General features: G+C 38.6%; 3 protein-coding genes across 15 annotated transcripts in view; all 3 read left to right on the plus strand.

Annotated features, from left to right (window-relative positions):
- The first annotated feature begins 407 nt into the window (after window positions 1–407).
- Window positions 408–4550, plus strand: LOC131688171 (uncharacterized protein K02A2.6-like). The gene has a single exon (XM_058972337.1). It carries the CDS (start codon window positions 408–410, stop codon window positions 4548–4550), a length of 4143 nt encoding a protein of 1380 aa, XP_058828320.1.
- A 2609-nt stretch (window positions 4551–7159) lies between these two features.
- On the plus strand, window positions 7160–9385 carry LOC131690394 (differentially expressed in FDCP 8 homolog). Its single transcript, XM_058976123.1, has 5 exons — window positions 7160–7990; window positions 8072–8236; window positions 8294–8338; window positions 8488–8954; window positions 9014–9385. Exons 1-5 carry the CDS (start codon window positions 7333–7335, stop codon window positions 9227–9229), a joined length of 1551 nt encoding a protein of 516 aa, XP_058832106.1. The 5' UTR covers window positions 7160–7332; the 3' UTR covers window positions 9230–9385.
- A 6343-nt stretch (window positions 9386–15728) lies between these two features.
- LOC131690789 (protein phosphatase 1 regulatory subunit 12A) overlaps window positions 15729–24673 on the plus strand; it is a 247265-nt gene continuing 238320 nt past the window's right edge. For 8 of the 13 annotated variants that reach the window (XM_058976799.1, XM_058976804.1, XM_058976805.1 and 5 more), the window contains exons 1-2: window positions 15739–16153; window positions 18101–18708. In XM_058976799.1, coding sequence (XP_058832782.1) covers window positions 18454–18708 — 255 coding nt within the window. In that variant the 5' untranslated portion in view covers window positions 15739–16153; window positions 18101–18453. Of the gene's footprint in view, window positions 16262–16335; window positions 16508–18100; window positions 18709–24673 lie in introns of those variants that run through there. The other 5 variants (XM_058976803.1, XM_058976800.1, XM_058976801.1 and 2 more) reach the window with 5 other exon arrangements.

Consider the following 24673-nt stretch of genomic DNA (forward strand, 5'->3'; position numbering starts at 1 on the left):
ACCTCAGAACCTACTGGGTGGGCCGTTGAGTAGGCTAGGTTCAACACCGGGGACTCGAGTAGATCGGGACGAAGCGGTGAGCTAAATGGCTCCGGGAAATGAACATCGGTATCAGGAGATATCTACCGCCGGGGAATTCACGGTAGGGTAGATTCGCCGCCGTGGGCTACCCGACAGAATCGGGATGTTATGGAGATGCCCTTAAATTGTTAGCCAACCTAATATCAACAAACGACCTTACGACAACCGAGATGATTCCTCGCACTATCGATGAATGGAGAAATAAAATAACAATCCGAGAGCAAACACGCGTTTTCTTACAAGTCGCTTTGCTGCTGCGTTCCTCCTCCTAGTGTACAGTTACAACAGTTAAAATTGGCGACGAGTGGTTTTGAACATTTAAAGTGATGGCTGAAGTAAACCCGCCAGCGGATGTTCCGGCTGCAATTGTTCCAGCTGCCGTGCCAACTTCATTTAAAATCGATCCATTCGACCGACACAAAATGAAGTGGTCGAGATGGGTAGAGCGGCTGGAAGGTGCATTTGTTTTGTTTGGTGTACAGAATGAGGTTAGGTTATACATGTTGCTTCACTACATGGGAGGAGAAACATACGATATTATTAGCGACAAACTTGCACCGGAGAGACCTCAACAACAGACGTATGACGCAATTGTGCGTTTGTTGGAAGCTCATTTCAACCCAGAGCCGTTGGAAATTTTAGAGAATTTCCGCTTCAAGTGCCGCAAGCAAGCAGATGATCGTCCGGAGGAAACGATTGACGAGTATTTGATAGCATTGCGGAAACTTGCTATCACCTGTAATTTTGGAGATTATCTCAGAACAGCTCTGCGGAATCAATTCGTGTTTGGGTTGAAGGACCGCGCAATACAATCCCGGTTGTTGGAGGTACGGAACCTGACGCTGGAGCGGGCTCGAGAGATTGCAGTTTCGATGGAGCTCTCGAACAAAGGTGGAAGAGAAATCCAGTCCAAACAAGGAAGATCGGAAGTGAATCTAGTTCAACACTCTCGAGTGAATAACGCGAATGCTCAGGTCCAGGGGCCACGTACGATTGCTAATAAAAAGAAACGCGAGAAACCTGATTCGGAAAACAAAGGGGAATGTTTTCGGTGTGGTAGTTCCGGGCACTACGCCAACAAGTGCTATCATGTTCGCACGGTGTGCAATTTTTGTAAACTTGCTGGTCATCTGGAAAAGGTGTGCATTAAGAAAAAGAAGAATGCCAAGCAAGATAAACAGAAGGCAAAATCTGAGGCAAATTTGTTGGAAGAGTCCGAAGCCGACCAACGTGAAGTTATTTCATTGGATGAAGTGTGTAAATTGGAGATTGCGGCCAAACCGTCATCGAAGTTCTGGCTGGATCTTCAAGTGAACGGTACTAAAATCCGATTTGAAGTGGATACTGGTGCTCCTGTTGCAATAATAAGCACATACGATAAGAAGATGCACTTTGCTGCGGATACTCTGCTGCCGTCGGATATGCAATTAGTAAGTTTCTGCGATACGAGGATCCAAATTGAAGGAATGCTGGAAGTGAAAGTTGTTCACGATGGAAAATCTTTGTTACTTCCCCTGTACGTATCAAACGTGAAGAAGCACCCGTTGCTGGGCCGTCAGTGGATGAAGGCGATGCGAGTTGACCTGAACAAGATTGCATATACTGATGTAAACAAAATTGATACTGTTACTAATTCACTGCAAACAATGCCTGCCGCTGTTAAGACGCTAGTTGAGAAGTATGCTACACTCTATGACAATTCAATTGGGAAAATAAAAGGATTATCTGCCAAGCTGTGCCTGAAGCCGAATACAAATCCTGTTTACATAAAATCCAGACCTGTTCCGTTTTCGTTGCGAGCAGTTGTCGAGAACGAGCTTGACAAATTAGTCAACAATGGTATCCTTGTGAAAGTCAACCATAGTGCATGGGCTACACCCATAGTTCCAGTGCCGAAGGCCAACAACAAAGTGCGACTTTGTGGGGATTACAAGGTTACGGTAAACCCAAATTTGGTGGTAGACGGTCACCCATTACCGACGATTGAGGAACTTTTTGCTAATGTTGCTGGCGGTGAAAAGTTTACGAAGATCGACTTGACTCAAGCGTACTTACAGCTAGAGGTTGAGGAGGGTGATAGGGAGGTATTAACTCTCAATACACACAAGGGTCTTTACCAGCCTACACGTTTGATGTATGGCATTGCGTCTGCACCTGCTATTTGGCAGAGACTAATGGAGCAAGTGCTGAATGGGATTCCTGGTGTTACCGTATTCCTAGACGACATTCGGATTACCGGTCCGAATGATCAAATACATCTGCAAAGGCTCGAAGAGGTTCTGAAGCGTCTTAGTTCGTACAACATGCGTATAAACCTAGAAAAATGTCACTTTTTTGCGAACGAGATTGAGTACTGCGGGTACCTGATCAATAAGACAGGTATTCATAAGGTTAAGAGAAAGATTACAGCGATCCAGAATATGCCAGTTCCAGAAAACAAAGATCAAATTCGTTCATTTGTGGGGTTAGTGAACTACTACGGAAGGTTCTTTCCGAACCTCAGTTCGACTTTATATCCCCTTAATAGTCTACTGAAGAACGATGTGCGTTTTGTATGGTCAAAACAATGTGAAGAGGCGTTCAACAGAGTCAAGCAAGAGATGCAGTCCAATTCATTTCTGGTACACTACGATCCCACGCTGCCATTGGTACTTGCTACTGATGCTTCGCCATACGGAGTCGGTGCGGTACTGAGTCACGTTTACCCGGATGGCTCAGAAAGACCGATCCAGTACGCATCCCAAACACTCAACGCTACGCAACAAGCCTACAAGCAGGTAGATCGGGAAGCATACGGAATTATATTTGGAGTTCGCCGGTTCTACCAGTATCTGTTTGGAAGAAGATTTACATTGCTGACGGATAACGAGCCGTTGAAGCAGATTTTTTCGGACACGAAAGGTCTACCGAAAATGTCTGCTCTGAGGATGCAACATTACGCAACATTTTTGGCATCATTCAACTACAAGATACAGTTCAGACCAACGAACCAACACGGCAATGCGGACGCTTTCTCGCGTTTGCCATTGAAGGAGAAAACACCAGCGAACGTCATTGAAGAGACGGATTACATGGAAGTCAACATGATCGAAACGCTGCCGCTAACCGTGAATGAGCTCGCTAGGGCTACCGCTGCGGACAAGACTGTGAAGGTGCTGATGCAAGGCCTACAGAATGGAAAAATTGTTGATCCTAAAGAACGTTTCGGTGTGGAACAACATGAGTTCACAATTCAGAAAGGCTGTATCATGCGTGGAATACGAGTTTACATTCCTCCGAATTTGCGTGTAAAAGTCTTAGCCGAATTACATTCTACACATTTCGGTACTAGTCGATTAAAAACACTGGCTCGCGGATATGTTTGGTGGGAAAGGATTGATTTGCATATCGAGGAGATGGTGCGCAACTGCAGTTACTGTCAATCGACAAGGGCCGAACCTGCCAAAGTTCCTACGCATTGCTGGGAGTCACCGTCGAGGCCGTTTGACCGCATACATGTGGATTTTGCAGGGCCGTTTAAGAACACGTACTTTATCGTGCTTGTGGACGCCTACACGAAATGGCCTGAGGTGCGCATTTTTAACAACATCACCACTACAACCACAATTCAGGTCTGCAGAGAATATTTCGCAACGTACGGAATCCCTTCGGTTATGGTGAGTGATCATGGAGTGCAGTTTACTTCTGAAGAGTTCCAGAAATTCTTGAAGATGAACGGAGTTTATCACAAAATGGGGGCGCCATATCACCCATCAACCAACGGGCAAGCCGAACGATTTGTTCAGACGTTCAAGGCGAAGTTAAAGAGTCTGCAGTGCGACAGAAGTACGATACATGCCGAATTGTGCAACATACTCCTTGTTTATCGAAAGACCATACACCCTGCCACTGGTAAATCACCGTCCATGATGTTGTATAACCGACAAATTCGATCACGTCTAGATCTGATGGTCCCGGATAATGTTGCTGAAACAAAGGAAGTTGTCGGCAAAGTGCGTGACCTACTCAACGGAGCAAGAGTTGCAGCGAGAGATTACCTCGATAAGGAAAAGTGGAAGTTTGGTGTGGTTTCAGAGAAACTGGGAAAACTGCATTACTACATTCGTCTCGACGACGGCAGGACATGGAAGAGGCACATTGATCAGCTCAGAGAAGTTGGTCCAACTCTGCCGAACCGAAGAGATATACCAGTTGTTATCAAGGATGTACCTGCTGAAACTGTGCAAACAGATGATCTTGATCCAGAATTGACAGCAACGACCAGTGCGACGCAAAAAGTAGGAGCGACTACTACGATGGGTCCGAAGGAATCGCCATCAGAATCCGCTGGAGTAACAGAGAAACAAATCGACAAAGTAACCTCCGGTTCAAGGACTGCCAACACAAGTCATCCCAACCAGACAGACTATCGACAATCGCCAAGAAAATCGGGTCGAGTAATCCGACCGCCCAGTAGATTGAACCTTTAATGAAACTATTTTATATGTAATTTACTATCACTATACAATGTATTTGAATTTCATTTGCTAGGGGAGAAGAGTTGTTATGGAGATGCCCTTAAATTGTTAGCCAACCTAATATCAACAAACGACCTTACGACAACCGAGATGATTCCTCGCACTATCGATGAATGGAGAAATAAAATAACAATCCGAGAGCAAACACGCGTTTTCTTACAAGTCGCTTTGCTGCTGCGTTCCTCCTCCTAGTGTACAGTTACAACACGTGACGAAAAGGGGAGCTAATTGGCTTACGAAACAAACACCGGTACCGAGTGAAATTCCATTGTCGGGGAACTCTTATTCGGCGTAGGATAATATCCGGGTTGATCTCGAAAAAGCTGGGAGCTAAATGGCTCAAGGAACTATCGGTCGGAGTAGGGTGAGTTCACCGTCGGGGACTATCCAAGTAGATCGCAGCTGAATTACTCACGGAAACTGGAGCTTAATGGCTAAAGGAATCAGCACCTAAACGGCCCACGGGGACGAGAGTTAAACGGCAACATAATAGATGGCGACAAGAAGCAAGAAAAGAGTCGAGAGTTAAATCAAAGCTCAAAGGTCGAGTCATTTCATGAACCAAGTGAGGCTCCGAGATATAACAGAAGAGAGAGGTGCGACGAAAGCACAACGAGCTCCACGAAGTAATATTGCATAGCCTTTTTTGTATGAGGAAGGCAAAACAATGTCTTTTTCAGAATTCTGGCTCAAGTGACCAATGATTCAAGCTCCAATTCCGAATAGATTTGGTAGGGATGTCCTTAATTTGCTCTCAGTCCATTTGGTAACCCTATGTAAACGTCACGAAAGAATGTGTCAACAAATGATGTTCCCTTATAGACTTTTCTACGGCTCATGTACGTACACGCCACATGACACAAATACTACATTACACGCTGGTGGAAAATAATAAACAAAGACGGCAAAAGTAAATGGGATTGTTTTCAACCAGGAAACATCATTTGTGTTCGTGAGACCGGTCGCAAAGAACTCAATGTCACAAAAGCCTGTAAGTAAAAGATATCAACGCTTTTTTGTGAAAAGGGCGATACTTACAAATGTAAACATAAGGCTTTTTTCATACATGCGAATGAGGGCTTTGAAACGCAACAAATTAACCTAAAAATTTGGATTCTACGATATTGCTTTCTTAAACTACACCAAAAAATACAACGGGCGAAACTGTATTTTTGTTTGTTTATTTAAAGTTTCGCCCTCCACGCTCCATGCAAACAAACAGAGCGATACTTTTTTGATAGCAGTTTAGAGGCGAAACTGTTATTTTCGTATTTTTTAGGATTATCAAGCTGATACCAGCTGTAAATAGTAACAATGATCGCTATTAAAAAACACGGACGAAATCGGTGGTGCATAACGGTAGTTATTGTAAAAAAACGTAAGGGCGATACTTCAATGCTGATAGGTGGGACCGAAAAAGTAAACAATCGCCAAAGGGGCGATACTATCATTTTGTCAATTTCAATAGCAAAAACAAATTTTAATTCAATAATTTCAAATACTTTATGAAGTTTTGGGTTTCGATCACTGAATCATGCAATCTAGGATATAAAAACACAATAGTTCTTAAATAGGAAATAAAACCAAGTCTGGAAATATTCACTGTTGATTTTCTTTGAATGGTATCACTGCTAGTATCGCCCTTTTCAAGAAAAAGCGTTGATATGTAACCTTGTTATCTTCTTTTTTTTAACTTGTCTAAAGAAGAGCTTATTACATAGATGGATTCGAAATACTTTTGTATTTAATTTAGAACTCGTAAAACTTACCAATCAGGGTCAAATTTGATAATGCGAAAATATTTTATGGTGACATAATCGGGTATTTTTTAGTTTTACTGAGACTACATTGATAATGTTGTTATGATACTATCAGTAAACAAATTACCGAAAACTGTTCCCACAAACTTGGTTAACAAAGGAATGAATGCACGTTTATTAACTTAGTGGGACGTACGCTCTCTTGTTCAATTGCATATAATTTAAAAAAAACCACTATGATAAAGATCGAATAGCTTGACACTTTCTAATGAAACAACAATAATATTATAATTATTATAACATTACAATAATTCCATATCAACATTTGAATAGGGCTAATAAGATTTGTAAACAAACTTTTGTTCTGCTGATTTCTCCTAATTTGTTATCATTTCAACACAGAAAACATTTGAAATTGATTTTACCAAGGATAAAGATGTTGATTCATGTGTATTTTTCATGAAATTCAACTCGGTAGCGGAATAATGAGCGAAATAAGTTTGTTTACAAAAGTCTCATTAGCCCTTTTGAAGAATTACTATTGAATTATCATAACATTACAATAATTATTATAACATTACATTAATTATTATAAGATTAGTTGATTCGCGTGTTCGATCATAATCATGAGAGCAGCATGCTTTCCCACCAAACCTTTCCAATAGGAATTTTCATTCGCATTTTTCCGCCCAGAGAATGCCTAGTCGCCAACAGACAACCATGTGCTCCATCGCTGAGAGGCGTGAGCAAGCACATGCGTCTCTAGGACGAGAGCGTAAGAAGCGAGTTGATTCATTCTTTTCCGTTTTTTCCTTGTGTACCAAACAAAGATGTTAAAACGTAGCTGATAAGGGAGGAGTCAATGAAAGTTTTTCTAATAACATTCAACCTATCAGCCAGTGTTAAAAATAGTGTCGTCTGGTCCGATTGTAGCTTCTCGAATCTCTGGACCATATTCTTTTATAACAAAAAACATGCAAACTGTACAATGTTTGAAAGACGGCATTTGGAGCTTGCCCAGCACGGTTCACAGTTTCCTTGGTAGGGATGATGCCGACAAGACTAATGTATCTTTCACAGACAATTCCGATAACGGCGATAAAAATAATAACAACGCAGACAGTGATGCGCCAATAGTTACTGATGATAATGACGATAGTGGCAATTGTGACATCACTGATAACGGTTCATCAGCAGATGGGATTGAAGCGGAGGAAGCTACCGTGGGCACGGTTTCCGCCGACTCGCTAGCGTTCAATGATGACGTGCTCGCCTCCAGGTCTCACGCTATCCCGTATGTCCTCATCAAGGAAAATTGGCAGCTTGTACTGGAACAAGATGCAACCATTCCAGAAATGAAATCTGCTATCATAAAATGCAAAGACCTAGTGTTACAGTGCAGAAATGACACAGAAGAACGAAAATGGCTGGTCCGCCACTTGATAGAATTGAGACATCGACTAAGAGAATTGCAGGATGTGGACAACGATCCTGATGCTATACCATCGGGCATGAAAGTCATTCTTGGTCATCATTTCGTAGCACAGAAACACTATCCCAAATGCAAGGTATACTGTGACCACTGTTCGGGTATTATTTGGAATGTAGTACAGTCGTCATACAGTTGTACCGGTACGTTGTTGTCTGCTACCAGTACCAAATCGTCAGCTGATAACGCACATTGATCTTTCATTTCGTTCTCTTTCCGTGCAGACTGTTCCTTTGCGGTTCATCACAAGTGCATACGCAATGTGATAAGGATTTGCGCTCACGTAATAACAACCGAACAAAATTTACCTATTGAATGTATCTGTCCGGAAATCGGACTTGCATTCCAGAAATACACATGTGCAGAATGTGGATCTCAGCTGAGTTGCAGTGAGTTATAAGTTGAAATTAAAGTTTGTACGATTCATATTTAATATTAACTTACAGATGTTTCAACAGCAATCAGTTTCTTGGGTCTAGAACTGAAGGCAGGTATGTAAATGGTTAAACGCACCACCAACCTACATTAGAACTTTCTTAAGAATTTGTCTATCTCACATCCCCCAGTCATGTCTGAAAATTATTTTTTTTTTCTCCGTACGGCACACTTACTAACCTAATAGGAACTTTGTTGTCCACAGAAAAACTTCACACCGTCCAACCCAGACTGTGCGATTACTCCGGTTTTTACTACTGTTCAACTTGCCACTGGAACGACACTAGTATTATCCCGGCCCGAGTAACAAACAACTGGGATTTTGTCCCGCGTAAAGTTTGTCGGGCTTCACTCCAGCAAATCCGGCTTCTGTGTGAGCGACCGGTTATCAATCTGGAGCAGAATAACCCACGATTGTTCGTTTTGGTCTCTAAGCTGTCCCTGGTGAAGAAGTACCGCCAGAAGCTTCTACATATGAAACGATACCTGACGGTCTGTCGGATTGCCGAAGAATTAAAATTGGTCAGGGATTCTATCGGCGTTAGAAGGCATCTCATGCAAACGGTCGACATGTACAGCGTAAATGATTTGTTTGGAGTAGAGAATGGGTCTCTACTCAATTTTTTGTATAAGGTATACGGTATATTTGAAAGGCATATTCGAAGCTGTGTGGTGAGTAAACGAAATAACTAAACAGTCCGTTTAATTTAATTAACTAAATCTCCTAACAGATCTGCTCGGGTAAAGCCTACATCTGCGAAATTTGCAACAATGACGAAATTATTTTTCCCTTCGACGATCATGTCGTTTCTTGTGGGAAATGTAACTCGGTTTTTCATCGAACCTGTCAGTTTCGGAGGAACACGAAATGCCAGAAATGCGTGCGTCTCCAACTCCGTGAACAACAGATGCGAAATGAGATTTTGGATGCCGCCAACGGCAATTAGGCCTGTGATTTAACTCGATTTTGTCATTACATAATGCTTCGTCAGGCTTGCTTACCAGTGCCACAGTGTTCTGAATGTGTCATCATCAGCTATTTAATTTTTTAGCTTATTAGGAAACGAAAAAGTTTATTTGTATCAGACATAAATGAAACTAGCTTATATAAAATTGCTTACAGAACTTATAGTCTATCCCTCGGTGATTGTGACATACCGAACACCTAACTGTTCGAGTATCTCGTACTGTTCTTCTATGACCTTTTCCTTCTCGGAAAGTTTTCTAGTTAGTTGTTCAACCTTTTCTCGTTCCTTTTTTAAGTATTCAAGCAGATCATTATGTTCCTTTACATTACAACTTTCGGTAAGTGAATTTCTATCTTCCACGCTTGTTAACTGAACAGAATCTCCCCCGGAAGAATCTACTAGATCAACTTCGAGAGCAGTTTCATTTTCAGTGACATCAAGCAAACTACCATGTACGCTTCCATTGTACTCTATCAGATCGTCTCCTTCGGACAACGAAACTCCATCCATTTGGTAGATCTCTTCAACTACCTGTCGCCGGGTGTCTACGTGATTCTCTATCACATCATTCGCAAAAGCAGCATCTTGTTGCGCGAACTGATCGGGAATTTCCGTATGTACCGTTAGTGAGAACACCGAAGGAACGGCCATCCCCGTTAGCCGACGTGTGAGAAAATCCTTTTTTTGAAAGTGCCTCTGGCAAAGTCGAGGTGGTTCACGCGAATTTTCATCAACGTCCGACTCTTGAAGGTTACATGCTTCCAGCCAACGGAACCACATCGGACTGCCACGGGTGGGAAATTTGAACAACCGACAATCTTGTTCTCGTTTCCTAGTACTTTTGCACATCAGACACTTGCGTCCGTGTTGCATTCTGAGTAGTTCTTCGAAAACTTGTTTTTACCGTATTAATATGGAGGGTTTACTATAGAAAGTTTCGATAAAATTGCGACAATGCAAAAAGTTAGAGTTTACCAAAGAGAATAGGGAAAGAGACGAATAGTGTGAAGCCAAAAATACCTTATTGAGCAGACCAATCGTGCAATGTAAATAAACATTACTCATGCCTGAGTTGGAGGAGATAAGTATTGTAAATCTATCAAAAAACAAATTTGAATTTTCGTCAGAATTTAGTGCAATCGTGATTGTAAGGTGCATTCTAGAGTCTATGTATGAGTAAAAACAAGCTTTAGAATTATTTCATATCTTTGTTTCGAAATGCACATCGTTTGATAAACAAATCCAGCGATCGACAAAAGGTTTGTTTTCAAAATATAATAGGAGTCATTTAAAGCGCTGCCTTTGGAAACGGTTGCCAAATTCTAGTGTTGAAATCATCGTAAAGGGAGTGTTGCCGTTTTGACTGATTTTCACTCTGCGTCTCTTTCACTATTCTCTTTGGAGTTTACTACTGAATAATATTATTGTTTAAAATCTCACAAACACAGCAAAACCAAAGAGAATAGTGAAAGAGACGCAGAGTGAAAATCAGTCAAAACGGCAACACTCCCTTTACGATGATTTCAACACTAGAATTTGGCAACCGTTTCCAAAGGCAGCGCTTTAAATGACTCCTATTATATTTTGAAAACAAACCTTTTGTCGATCGCTGGATTTGTTTATCAAACGATGTGCATTTCGAAACAAAGATATGAAATAATTCTAAAGCTTGTTTTTACTCATACATAGACTCTAGAATGCACCTTACAATCACGATTGCACTAAATTCTGACGAAAATTCAAATTTGTTTTTTGATAGATTTACAATACTTATCTCCTCCAACTCAGGCATGAGTAATGTTTATTTACATTGCACGATTGGTCTGCTCAATAAGGTATTTTTGGCTTCACACTATTCGTCTCTTTCCCTATTCTCTTTGAGCAAAACAGGGTCGAACTTACAAATTTCAGTAACCTGCCCTACGGGTTTGAGCAACAAAAGATGAATTTGGGATTCCTGAATTGAAAAGAAATTATACACGGTAAAAAACCAAATCTAGTTTTTTATGTGGAAAAGCACAATAATTCCTCGAAAATAATCCACACGATAAAACCATATGAAATTAAACCACAGACTAACAGACATAACACTCAAAAACAAAGCTTCGCCCGCTTTAACGATCATTTTAAATATATTTGTAGTTGGGACTGTGGCCACATTTGAAATTATGGCGCCACTGACATATGAACAAGCATATGGGGGATAGATCACTAGTGAAAAATTGTTCCCAAACCTGAGGGGTAACCCACCAGTAAATGAGTGTTTGGGACTGTGAATAAAAGGTGGAGCTAGTGTTCTGGGAAAATTGTCGGATCGATTTTTTTTAAGGAATTCCCTTATAGCGTTATGTCTGTTAGTCTGTGATTAAACATCATATGCATGTGCATGTTAAGAAGTTAAACAAAGGATTTTACTTTGAATTTCACATGGAAATCCATTAAAACGCATTTCATATGGTGTTTCAAATTATATTCAAACAAATCCCACGTGATTATGGCATATTTTTCCATTGAATGTTGATTGCCCTGCTATTGAGTCATAAACTATGAACTTCTACACGACTTTCGCCTGAAAAACATCTAGTGCATTTCTATATGTAAAACTATTGATTTCATCGTTTATTCTACAAATTAAATCTATAGTGACATTCACGTGTAATTCATGTGAAAATTGTATTTCTTATGATTTTGATGTGCTTTTCACACAATGTTCGCATGAATTCCACTTGACAACCATATTAACCATCCACGATTAGATATTAGATATAAACATCTTATGTTTATGATCCTCCCAACTCACACACCATGGACCGATTTTTTCACCTCGTTTTTCACCTACGGTTAAGGAACCGTTTAAATTGCTTTGCAAAGCGTGTTTGAAAAAATCAGCACAATTTTGTTGATTTATGTTTCTCAACTTACTATGCAACTTATCATTGAGCTTTGAAAAATAAGAGATTTTCACTCTTGGAACTTTACTTCATATATTTCCCACCCAAAAGCAGAAGGTATAAATTTTGCTGTGCTAAAATGCGAAGTTCTGGAGCTCTAATAAAGCCATCCAGAAGGATATTTTTGTTGCAAGGGGATCACTTGCTATGCATTTTTTTCCATCAAAACAGAAATTCATAATGTATTATGCATTGCGTGCAATTGGCGATTCTACGTTGAAACCGCTCGCAGATAGCGCTGGAAGGAAAGTGTTGCTGATTTTATTCTGTTCTGTCATAGTGCATATATTTTCTGTAAACATTGGTAAAAAATGACTTTTAAACACCAAATTACCGATCAATTTGTTGATAATTGTTTATGAAAATGGAGGAAAATCATCATTTTATCAGATGATGAGTAAACATCTTGCGAAAAGAGTGTAAAACATAGTGGTTTCTAATATTATTCGCAGAGCTATATGCGCGCTGTTTCGAAATGTAATTTGTTGAGCACCGTAGCCGCCGCAACAGCATTTCCCGTTGGTCCTAAGTTAAGCTAAACCTTCATGAGTTGGTGTAAATTCATGAAACTCTCCAGATCACGCGAGGAAAGAATATATCCGGCTAATAGGAAAGTGTCAGCTTTGTATCATGCACAGCCGATCCTTCTCTCCGATAGTCTTCACTGAATCTCCTACGTAGTTCAAAATATAAAGGAGTTTGACATTGGTGCTGATTGGGTCTCGGTTTCGAGTTGGAACTTTATTTATGGAACGATTTTTTATAACCACAATAATACCCCGATTACATTTCGAAGAAATGTATGAGTGAAATAGTTGCAAATGGCTGTAATTTCAGAATAATTGCAAATAAAACTAAATTTCTTACTCGTTTCATTCATATTTTGGCAGTGGTAAGCTTTTTCCGAGAAGATAATGAAGATTTTGTTGTAAGCTACGACTCACTTACGGGTGAAAAAAAGCAAACTGTATCACTTTGCCAGTTCATGAGCTGAATCATAGGAGTCGCATGACTAATTTTGGCTTTGCCGCAAATCGCCAATGTATTTTGCATTGCGTAGAAGACGTCAAAACCCTACCCGAAAGCTACCTCTACATTCCACAACACTTCGAACAAGTGGATCAGCGTATGACGTTTGTTAAACAAACTTTTCTGCGAGGGAGTGCAAAGTGGAAAAATGAAAATTAAATGCAAAAATGGAAATTAAATGCATTAATTTTTTTCTACTTTGATGCAAATTTGTTATACGTTCCTAGAGTGGTTTGCCCCTAGTTCAAATCCCGTATCAGCATGTTCAAATTACATATCAGAATAATCAATGCGGGGAAATAAACAACATTCAACTGATTTGGATTTATTTACATATAGTATCTTCATGTGCTTATCTAGTCTAATGATTTTCTTACCATTTCGAATAGAATGGTTAATTTTCAACATTAACTACACTGATTATTTGCATTCATTTTGATATTGGGGCCAAAGATCAACTCAGGTTAGAGTGGTCAGAAATTTTCCATGTACCATCTAAATAAGACCCCTCGTTAAATCCGGTTCACCGTCAGAGTGACAGCTCAACAATAATAAAAATCAAAGCGAGGCTTTGGGTATGACTGCCGTCGATCTTTGCGTCGTACTATGATAGTATGTTGCTATTGATTTTATTAATCGATTTTTAAAGTGCAATATAACAAATTTTGAAGAATGTATTTATATAAGTACATACTTCAAGATTATATATTGATAGCGGGTGTCCTTACGAGTACACTCAAATTAAATTCAGCTAATAAACTTACAGTTGTCCTACTAAATTACGTGTCTGTAAACATGTTAGTTCGCCTTATTGTTAACCGCGACAGCACCCAAACAGCATATGATCTGGTACTTTAGCAATCCGCTAGCAGCTGGCAATCCCAAGTTTCATTTGCAAACTATGGTAGATATGGTGAGGCAACCTAAAAAGTCGTACTAGTCTAATGGGTTCGGATCTAGGGACAGATCACTCTAGAGGAATGCATAACAAATTTCCATCAAATTAGAAAAAATGCTTTGAATTTCCATTTTTGCATCAACTTTGCGCTTCCTCACAGAAAAGTTTGTTTAACAAGCGTGATCTGCCCCTAGGTTTGGATGTGTTATTATCCTAAACAGAAACAAAGAAAAACATGTTTTTTTTTAGAAATAGTTTCGATCAATCTGCGTTAGAAAATGTAACCCGCATACCCCTAAAGATCCCTATTGCCTTTCAGTTTTCTGGCAAATAGGGGGCTATCTCAAATGCAACATTGGGCGATTAGCCATCGACAATTTTACCCGATCTGCACGCCCCAATTCGCCTGTGTGGAAATTTCATACAATAATTATTTTCGGATTTGCCATGGAATAAAAGTATTGCTACATTGATTATATCACATTCCAATGCATTTTATTTTGCAGTTAAACACTCAAGTTTTTCGCATGCTTAGAAACATAGGTCCAGTAGCGTGAGTAGCCGGTGCTTTTGTAATCTGGGCACTTAGCCGGGGAAATGAAATACTAAAGCTAATTAAACCGACAAAACCGTTCTCAATTGTAAAAAATAGACAGCTTTCTTTTAACGCCATGGAAGTTTGGCAAAAACATAACACTCTACAGTGATTGTGAAGTAATTTTGGTAATGAAAGAGTACATATTTGACTCTTTTTAGAACATTAGGTAATAAAAAGCGATTAAAGTTCTCTAAAATGTCGAGCAATTCACATGCATAGAAGCATAGATATTAAAACATAAGCTGGAACAACATGCTCGACGTGGCAATTATGCAAATATTTTCCAGTAAATCTCTTATGTTAGGATCACTTTGTATCCAAATAAACTAAACGTGTCATAGTCTAAAGCTCAAATAACGTATAATTGTTTAAAAACTAATTCGAGTTAGGGGGTAGGCGTAGCGTAGTTGGTAAATCGATTGCATTGTACGCAGCGCACCTGGGTTCGAGCTCCGACCCCGCACATAGGGTTAGAAATTTTCATAAGAGATTTTTCTAACCCGAAGAGGCGAATGACCTCTTCGTTAAAACCTCTATAATTGAAATAAAAAAAATAATTCGAGTTAAAGCTGACCTTAAATGGGATCCATTATGCCAAATAACCGTTATGATAAGTGTCCATTATGCACAAAGACCTTATGCTTAATGACATTCTGCCAAATGAACCAGCCCTCCAATAATCAGTATTGTTTTGAAATGGTAATAACAAAATTTCGAAAATATCGCCTTTTTCTCAGTTTAGGGCATATACGAGTTTCACTATATTTAAAAATTATGTCAGAAAAAATCGTCTTGGTAACTATCATTTTGACCGTATTTCATCATCTCCAGAGGGCAGGTAAGTTTTTGACGCAAAATTCGTCATCCCATCGTTACCGAAGCGTGACGCACTTTCAACGTTTGACACATTGCGATACACACACCTGTGCAGTTCTGGAGATTGCGACGCACACAGTTACCAGGGAACGGGCTGGAAACCGAACCAAGACTTCACTTCGTAACGTCGATGGAACGAACGAAGCAGCAGCCAGCACCATCAGCAGCACAGAAGTTGGGTTGAGTAGTCCGCAGATCCCTCGCGTTTGGTTTTCAATTCGTTTCGTGTGTGGCAAGCTGAAAGTCAAAAGCATTCACAGTGGCCATATTCGTCTTTGAATTTAGTGATTTTGTTCATTGCAGATCGCGTTTCGATTCCGCCTTGGCAAGCACGCAAGCGAGTAATTTTCATACGTGAAATATTGTACACACAAAGACGGTCATTTTTTTTCGCGAGTTCCATCGTTCTTGTGCTCGGGGTTTGAAACGTCGAAAAGTCGGAACCCATTTTGTGTGGAGAAAGTCTGCGCTTATAGCTGGTGCGGAGTGTGTCCCCTGCGCTCGTTTGGGGGGACAGTGTTACGTTTTATTTCGCATATTGGACTATTTTGGTAAATTTTCGCTGTTCAAGATTGCTGGCTATTTTCGATTACCTCCAAATAAGAGCATTTTCGAGATTTCGCAGGGTGTAGAGCTCGGAAAAGTGAAGAAAAGACCTGGTGAGCACCTCGTAAAGTGAGAGGAGTTGGTGGAATTGTGGACTACGGCGGTGGAGAAGATGGTTATTGTAGCACTAGCTATACTCAGTGCCTTTAGATTCAGGTCTTCGGACTTGTAGCGTTTGACAGACAAATAGTGCTAGTTTTAAGCAAAAGCAGAGAATAGCGGTAGAAGTTCATAAAAAAATCACCGGAAGAGTTAGATTCGCTGATGTTCAAAGGGTCTATGTGCAGTACTTATTTTGGGTATAATTACTGAAAAATTTCGCTTGAATGATTTTTTTTTGTTTTTAGGGCTGTAACAATAGATTGATTAGTACACAAGTTCTAGTAGATTCTGATTAGCACACTAAAAAAATATAGGTTTGTAGTTTTGTTGAACAATATAACCTTCTAGTACTTACCTTGATTCAGCTTGGTTGGTTTAAGCGTTGAATCAATGCTCTGCAAGTTACCAGCAGTTGCAAGAAATGTAATATATGTAAATGCTTCTGTAACCTGATATGGAATAGTTAACTTTTCTAAAAACTTGTGCAATTTATTTATGTTGATTTATTCACTGAACTTTACCGAAATGTAAATTTGGAAAAAGAAAGATCGCATCTATTTTTAATATTTTCTTATTTATTTCATTTAAAATGCCAATCAATGAATCTTGCATTTTTCTTGGGAGTGAATTTTCATTTTCAATGTCAGTTGGATCGTTGTATTCTAAGTATCGAAGGCGAATTAGGATATAACAGTAAGAGCAGTCAATAGAATTCATCATTCCCATATTCTCACATTTTGAGAAGGACCCTTCTGGTATGATGGTGCCTGTCTAGCTAGCAGACATATGTTAGGTCATTTGGGAATGTGGATTGTGCATATAAACTATACTCAGAAAAGCACAAAATTTAATATTAAAATTCCAGCAACAATTTCAAATGTTTACCCCAAAAGCTGGCATCGGCCATTTATATTGGGACCATTTCACTATAGATACCAAAAAATCAAGCCTCTGAATCTCCAGATTCAAAACTGATTCTGGTTTCCTGTATACCCAGCGATGATCTAGACTTACAACCGAAAAGATTGCTAATCATCTATAATTAGAATTGGTCCAAGTTTTTTGAAACTTTGCTGTTGTCGGAAAATCGAAAAGTCTTCAAAACTTATTTCATGTTGTTACCAAGCTATTCTATACTTGCATTGCCCTTATTAGTGTTAGCAGTTGAATGGGACCTTTCGAACCAGAGGTCAAGCAAAGAACATCTGCACCATTGGCGTAACCTAAATTTGGTAGAGCGAGTCGCTCGCGTCGACAGCGCTTTTATGACATTCGCTGGTTCGCGGATCGATGCTCCGCTTTGTGTGTAAGGATTATGCCTACTTTAGTTGCATATACCCAGTGCCGGGAAAAAGTAAAGCTGAGAAAAAATCGTTGATGGAGATGAATTTCCTCCTGATCCCATTAAATTTTCTTGAACCGTTCGCACATTTCTTGGTGGTGCGTGTTCTTTTTTGTTATTATTTTATTCTTCGATATGTTTGTGTTAAATGTTGGCTATGCAATATCGGAATGATATTTTTTTCGAGGTATCTCGAGGGTGTGCGAATGCGAACCAACAAAATTAATATGTTGGAAAAAGCTGACAGAGTGTAAGAGCAACTCGTCGTTCGCTTCGCACGTATATTAAACTTTCCACCAGCGAAGAAACAACAAGAACAACAACGCGAGCGCGTATAAATAAATATATTAATTTCAATTTCAGTCAGTTCCCTCGCGCGGGGCGATGTGTTGAAAATCTTGTCGGTGTTCCCGACGAGTGTGTAGTTAAAATCTCTTTCCACTTGCAGCCGAGCAACAGGAGTAGCGGCGCGCTAGTGTGTGAGCCGATGAATGTGTGTGTGTTTGTGTAACAACCAGCCAAACGAAGAAGAGTGTGAATTAAATTGAAGAAAAAACAAGAAGATTTTATTCAATCCCATCAGTAATAGCAAAAATAAAGCGGAGAAGAAATTGAAAACACGTCCAATGAGAAGAAGAAACTACAATTTTCTGTGTTTCTGTTGGATCGCGAAGAAAAAGTGAGAATAAACCCCAGTCAAAATTGGTTCAGTGGTGAAAATCAAAAATCCAACTCATCGAACCACACTGTAGATAGTAGCAGTCGATCCGAGAGGCCGGATAGAAAGAAGAAACAAAAACAATGTCAATGGACAGCCGGAACACCTCGGCCCTGTTCAAACGGGCCGAACAGCTGAAACGCTGGGAGGAATCCGATACGAACAGGCACCATAGTGGCACTCCGAAGAGTCCCTCGATGCGCCGGATCAAGTTCTCCTCCGGGTGTATCTTTCTGGCGGCTTGCGTGGCCGGGGACAAGGATGAAGTCTCCCGGCTGCTGGAAACCGGAGCCGATATCGATACAGCCAACGTGGACGGGTTGACGGCGTTGCATCAGGTGAGCGATCTTAGACTTGAAAAAAAATACTGATTTTCGATCATACTAGCCATTGGAAATGTATCACAATGTTAATACCTAATGTAAAGATTTTTGACAGGGTGAATACACCAGTTTTAGGTGTAATATTTCTACCATAATTGTATTTGAGGCACGTGACGATTGAGTCAATGTTCTCTGATTCCTTATTTGCGCAAATAAAACAGCTGTAGTCATGTATCATAATTGTGATCAATATAATTTTAGGGTGGAATCAACCATAGGGCCTAGAGACTAAAGGCTAAGAGTTTGTCCCAATACAAAACATTCTAGCAAACATTTTCAAATTTTCTATGCGCAAATGAGTTCTCTTTCGACTATGACGGCCGCGCCATCAATCTTGCCGCGAATTTTCTATATCGATATATATCGCAAGAGTAAAATTTCGACTACTACGTTATACAAAAAGTTAAGAAACAAACGCAACACGATCGAGTCATTAGCGATAAAAAGTAAACAAATTTGCAAATAATCATTTGAAAATAGGACCTTTTCAATAGGTTTACTGGAATTTTATTAGGTTTGGCCTTTCTCATACAAAAAAGCGTTATGTGATCATACCAAAACTCGATTTTCCAATCAATTCAGTTAGTCGTGATCGAAAAATGTGTGTGTGTGTGTCAAACAGTCAATGTACTTAGAGATAGCTGACCAACTTGGGCTGAATTTAAAATAAACGATATAATGCACCAATATTAATATTTTTCAATCGGAGTTATAGGTTTAAGTGTGGAGTCACCTCGTAAATTCTAATGTAAACTGGTATAGTGATGTCAATATTATGATAAAGCGATCATCATAAACATGGACATATTCCATAGAAAAAGTCATAGGTTCCTCGGATTTATAACAAAGCTATACTATCGTGATAAGCATAACCATCATATTTCTATAAGAAATCCTCAGCAAATGGGACCGTGATGCACTTTACGGCAGTATATGACAGCCATGAAAATTATATATTCGCTATTCGTAGAATTATCATGACTGAGAAACAGTTAGGGGTTCGAATTGAACAATGTACCACTTAGTGTAAATTTGTGAACGAAAAAAAAATGTTTTAGATTTCTAAAACCCGTTCGTTTCATCAATTCTGGAAATAGATGAATGACACTGAATTTTTTGACAGGTAATTATCGTGTTTAATAGATAAAATGACGGAAAGAAAATGTCTGAATCAGTGGAAAACCTAAAAACAGAAAAATGTACACTACAACCCGGAGTGTATGTATGTAGCGAAGTGACGGCATTATCAAATATGAAACACTAATCATTTGTTATAGTCCAAACGGAAAAAATCCATGTATTTTGAGTGATCGTTTGTTCGTTTGGAATAATACAAACAGATAATCATTGTAACAGAGGCATCTCGTGCTTGTACACTACACAAAACAGTGAACTGTTATCATATTTTTAAACTTACGGTTGATTTCTCGCCCACGCTTTATTTTTAAACCAGTTTCAACGGTTCGTGGGGTTGTCGCTTAGCTACTCTTCCGACCAACAATTTATATAATAGATACACTTACTATGTATAACTATGAATCAGACGGGATACCTAGTTACCTGACAGTCCTTTCGAAGAGTTAGGGACCGGCACATATATTGTTTCATGGTTCTGTGGCTTTCGACTGGCATGGACAATTCTCGTTAGTGCAGACTTCTTCATGACATTGATGTACCAAATCGGGTTCTTATAATTTTGGAGAAAACCCCCAGGTTTTTCCCGGTGAAAACGGTTTTTCATGGGATGATTGGGTTTTTTGCATTTCTTGATATTTTAATAACTAAACATAATACATAAACGTTTCATATTTATCGATTAAAAAAAACCTTCAGTTCACACAGAACAAATATTGGTAAAAGTAAGAGTTTTCCGCGAAAAACAATCAACGCCTACTATCAGGTTGATAGGAAAACTTTTAAATTAATCAATAATAATAAAAAAATAAACTTTTCAAACTAAGAGTATGCGTTGGTTGTTTTTTGCTAAGAGTGAAGAACTCTTATTTTCACCAACATTTTTTTCTGTGTTTATAAAAACCCTAAAAATACATCTGATTCTCACAAAGGACTTTTCTTTATTCGACTTTTAATCTCGAAGGTAACTTTATACGGATTTTTCTGCGAGAGAATTATACTGGTGGTTCATCCTTGCCTACTTTTTTGGGTGAGAACTTTTCCTTATGCTGAAGATTTTGACGTTTAATTTTTATATTAAATTTTTACATTCTAAGATGGGGGGGAAGGGGAGGATTTGCTTCTCTAATCTTCCGGTCATCACATCGCATGCTTTGGTATTCTTAATATGTATAACAAACATGAAGATGTGACACAAGGTGCCAAGAGCGCACTAAAATCCTGTCAATCCTATTTTTCATTGGATTGTCTGCTCTAAATATATCACCAGGGGACCATTCATAAATGATGTTGGATATTGACAATAGGGGAAGAGCGTCACGTAACGAGATAAAAAAAAACTAAAAATGAATTTTAGACGTATCAGCGGATCAGGGATTAAAAAACGTTTTTAATCCACCTAACAGTGTGATGAGACATTTCTTATAACTCTTATCACTCTCTTCGGATATTATATCGTTTGAGAACATTTAGAACTTGATGCTTCGCGATGTTTTTGATAACACATACTACATGGGAAAGTTGCAGGACTCAGAGAATCGCTCAAATCAGTATAGGACAACATCAGTGCTAGAAATCTCAAACCAAATCAATAGGAAAGCGAAAAAATGACCCGTAAAATAGACATAAAAACGAATTATTGCTAATGCCCTGTTAATAAAATATCTAAATTCCTCAATCAATGCATTGTGGTGGGAAAACTGAATTTGCCTAAAGGGGTTATATATTGTACTGAGCTAAAAAAAAATTTTTTTAATCGATTTGAAGTTTATACATTACTCAAATTTCCAACGCGACTGAGAACTAAGAAATCAACGCTTTTTCTTGAAAAGGGCGATACTAGCAGTGACACCATTCAAAGAAAATCAACAGTGAATATTTCCACACTTGGTTTTATTTCCTATTTAAGAACTATTGTGTTTTTTACATCCTAGATTGCATGATTCAGTAAACGAAACCCAAAACTTCATAAAGTATTTGAAATTATTAAATTAAAATTTGTTTTTGCTATTGAAATTGACAAAATGATAGTATCGCCCCTTTGGCGATTTTTTACTTTTTCAGTTCCACCTATCAGCATTGAAGTATCGCCCTTACGTTTTTTTACAATAACTACCGTTTTACACCACCGATTTCGTCCGTGTTTTTTCAATAGAGATCATTGTTACTATTTACAGCTGGTATCAGCTTGATAATCCTAAAAAATACGAAAATAACAGTTTCGCCTCTAAACTGCTAGCAAAAAAAGTATCGCTCTGTTTGTTTGCATGGAGCGTGGAGGGCGAAACTTTAAATAAACAAACAAAAATACAGTTTCGTCCGTTGTATTTTTTGCTGTAGTTTAAGAAAGCAATATCGTAGAATCAAATGATATCACGCTATCTCTGAAGTGCATGCGTGCATAGTTTCAAATTTTACTTCGACATCGACTTTTTCTAAAGGTGACTTCCCAGTAGTATCCTTGATTTGAATTATTATCGCTAATCCTAATGCCAAAGAACAAATAAAAACCTCACGAAAAGGAACCGTTTGGGAAAATTATCATCATTACTGGAATTTTCATTTTCACGAAACTTTGCGATAACATTACGTCACTTGCGTTAATGCACTGGGTGCACAGTGCTCTGAAAATCTAGCGAAATCGTCTTAGGGCACCAGCGGGTCTAGTTCAGAGCTATCTGCGCGGCGAGTTAAATCTGTAAAGAATACTAAAAATTAATTTCTATTCCATAATTTTCAGTTCAGCATTTCGAGAGATCGTGCTCACCGCAAGCCATGAAAAATAGACTACGTTGTGAAGCGATGGTTACTATTTAATAAAAAATCACGGTAAAATAAAAAATAACACTATGAAAAAATTCCAAAAAGCTTATAATTTTCACAAACTTATTAAGAAAAAATGTTTAATAAGCTTTCGTAATATTGTGTAGGAAAAAAGCTGAAAAATTAAGTATATTCTCTATCTGCAACATATAAACCCTTAAGTATACCAATTAATTGGTATACGAATTGGAATAGGTTCGCCAAATTTTGGAACAAATCTATAAAATAACCCCTTGAAAACTACCTAAAAATTGTTGTAGTTTGCAATAAAAAATCCCCAAAAATGAAATGTACCTATTAATGTGATACACAGTGAATAATACATACAATAAAGACCCATTTTTATCAGTCTCATGGTGTGTTTTAGGCTGACAAAATGGGGACATTGACTAAATCGGGCTTTTCTTTCTTTATAATGAACTGAAACTGTTAAAATATTTTTCCCGTCCCTTGATGTAGTCTGATAACTATTTCTGATTATGATGAACTTTTCATTTTTGCATATTTCCATCTTCATGATAAGGAAAACATGCTCAAGAAAGGATTTACTCGAATTCAGTCTTGTTCGTCTGCTAGAGCCCATCAAACCTATGTTCATATTTGGCTGATAAAATCGGGGTTTCAATGCATTATAATAGATATTCAGCATTCGAAGAAGTTTCTTGTAAACGAGTGTAGAACGAATTTGTTTTTACTTACTTGAAGTCAGCGGCGTAGCCAGAAATTCTGTTGGGGGGGGGGTTTGGTGAAAATCGATCATACGTAATTTTTGAAGTTTCAAAATTATGCAGAATTTATTTTTCAGAAAATAGTAACAGAGTTCGTGTCTTTAACGAATTTGTTGAGACTTTATTGTAGTCATGAATATTAACCTGAGAAAATTCACCATAAATACTTCTACTACCATCAAAATTATTTTATCAGATGATGCGCTGTTTAACGTTTTTCAAACTCATCGAAGATACTAAACCTCCGAAATTGGCGGTTTCAAAATGATGCTATCTTGACCTTAAATTACTGTTTTTAAACATTTGACCTATACATATAATTGGTCATACAACAAAAATCAAAAGCTCATCAAAATCGATCAGAACCTGCTAGAATCGAATGGAAATCGTCATTTTTCATAAATTTCTCTCTACATTCGGAAAGTGTTATCCTCGATATTAATCAGATTACGTTTTCGTCTCAACTCGACGCATTCCCAAAATAAAAACCTGTTTTAATCCACCTAGTGGTGCAATTGTGCTTGTCTAATTTGTCCAGACTACGATGCCATGGCTGGTTATGTTCAATACAATGGTGGAAATGAATATTACATGTTCAGTACGATTTGCACATACATACAATGGATCGACAGCCACGATCTTGAGATACTATGTGATACTGAAACATCGCTTGAAACCAGCGGCGGATCATAGAGAAAGATCCGGAGGTCCAGGTCCTGCCGAAAATTTTCAACTTGTTAAGAAATTTTAAACTAGTTACAATTTTAAAGTAGCAACCCCTCACTGCATACTTCTTCCGAGCCAGTATTATTGACGATTTTTAGAGTGATTGCATAACCTTTCTATATGAGAAAGGCAAAAATGTACCAAAGTCCAAAAAAGTCAATTTTTGTCAAACATTATTTTTTTCGAGTTTACATCAAATCTCAATGTTTCATGCATTTTAAAGTCATTTGGCATCAAAAATACAAATTTGATTTTGAAAATTTTTCATTTCAGTTTATATGGCAATTTTCTGTGTGATTGCACTCTTCAACTCATAACTCCAGAATCGGAAGTCCAATCAATAAAAAATTCAATTGCAGCCGATGGGAAGATTGTACCTTTAATTTGAGACTAACTTTGTGCAAATCGGTCCTGCCATCTCTGATTAACAGAGGTCACATTTTTTCCACATACACACATACACACACATACATACACACAGACATTTTCCGATCTCGACGAACTGAGTC

The sequence above is a fragment of the Topomyia yanbarensis genome, chromosome 3 (genome assembly GCF_030247195.1).
Source record: "Topomyia yanbarensis strain Yona2022 chromosome 3, ASM3024719v1, whole genome shotgun sequence".
NCBI classification, from domain to species: domain Eukaryota; kingdom Metazoa; phylum Arthropoda; class Insecta; order Diptera; family Culicidae; genus Topomyia; species Topomyia yanbarensis.

Coding starts and splice junctions, on each gene's coding strand:
- LOC131688171 (XM_058972337.1), top strand. CDS start 408: ATGGCTGAAGTAAACCCGCCAGCGGATGTTCCGGCTGCAATTGTTCCA.
- LOC131690394 (XM_058976123.1), top strand. CDS start 7,333: ATGCAAACTGTACAATGTTTGAAAGACGGCATTTGGAGCTTGCCCAGC. Junction 8,237..8,293: donor TGGATCTCAGCTGAGTTGCA/GTGAGTTATAAG, acceptor ATTAACTTACAG/ATGTTTCAACAGCAATCAGT. Junction 8,339..8,487: donor GGGTCTAGAACTGAAGGCAG/GTATGTAAATGG, acceptor TGTTGTCCACAG/AAAAACTTCACACCGTCCAA.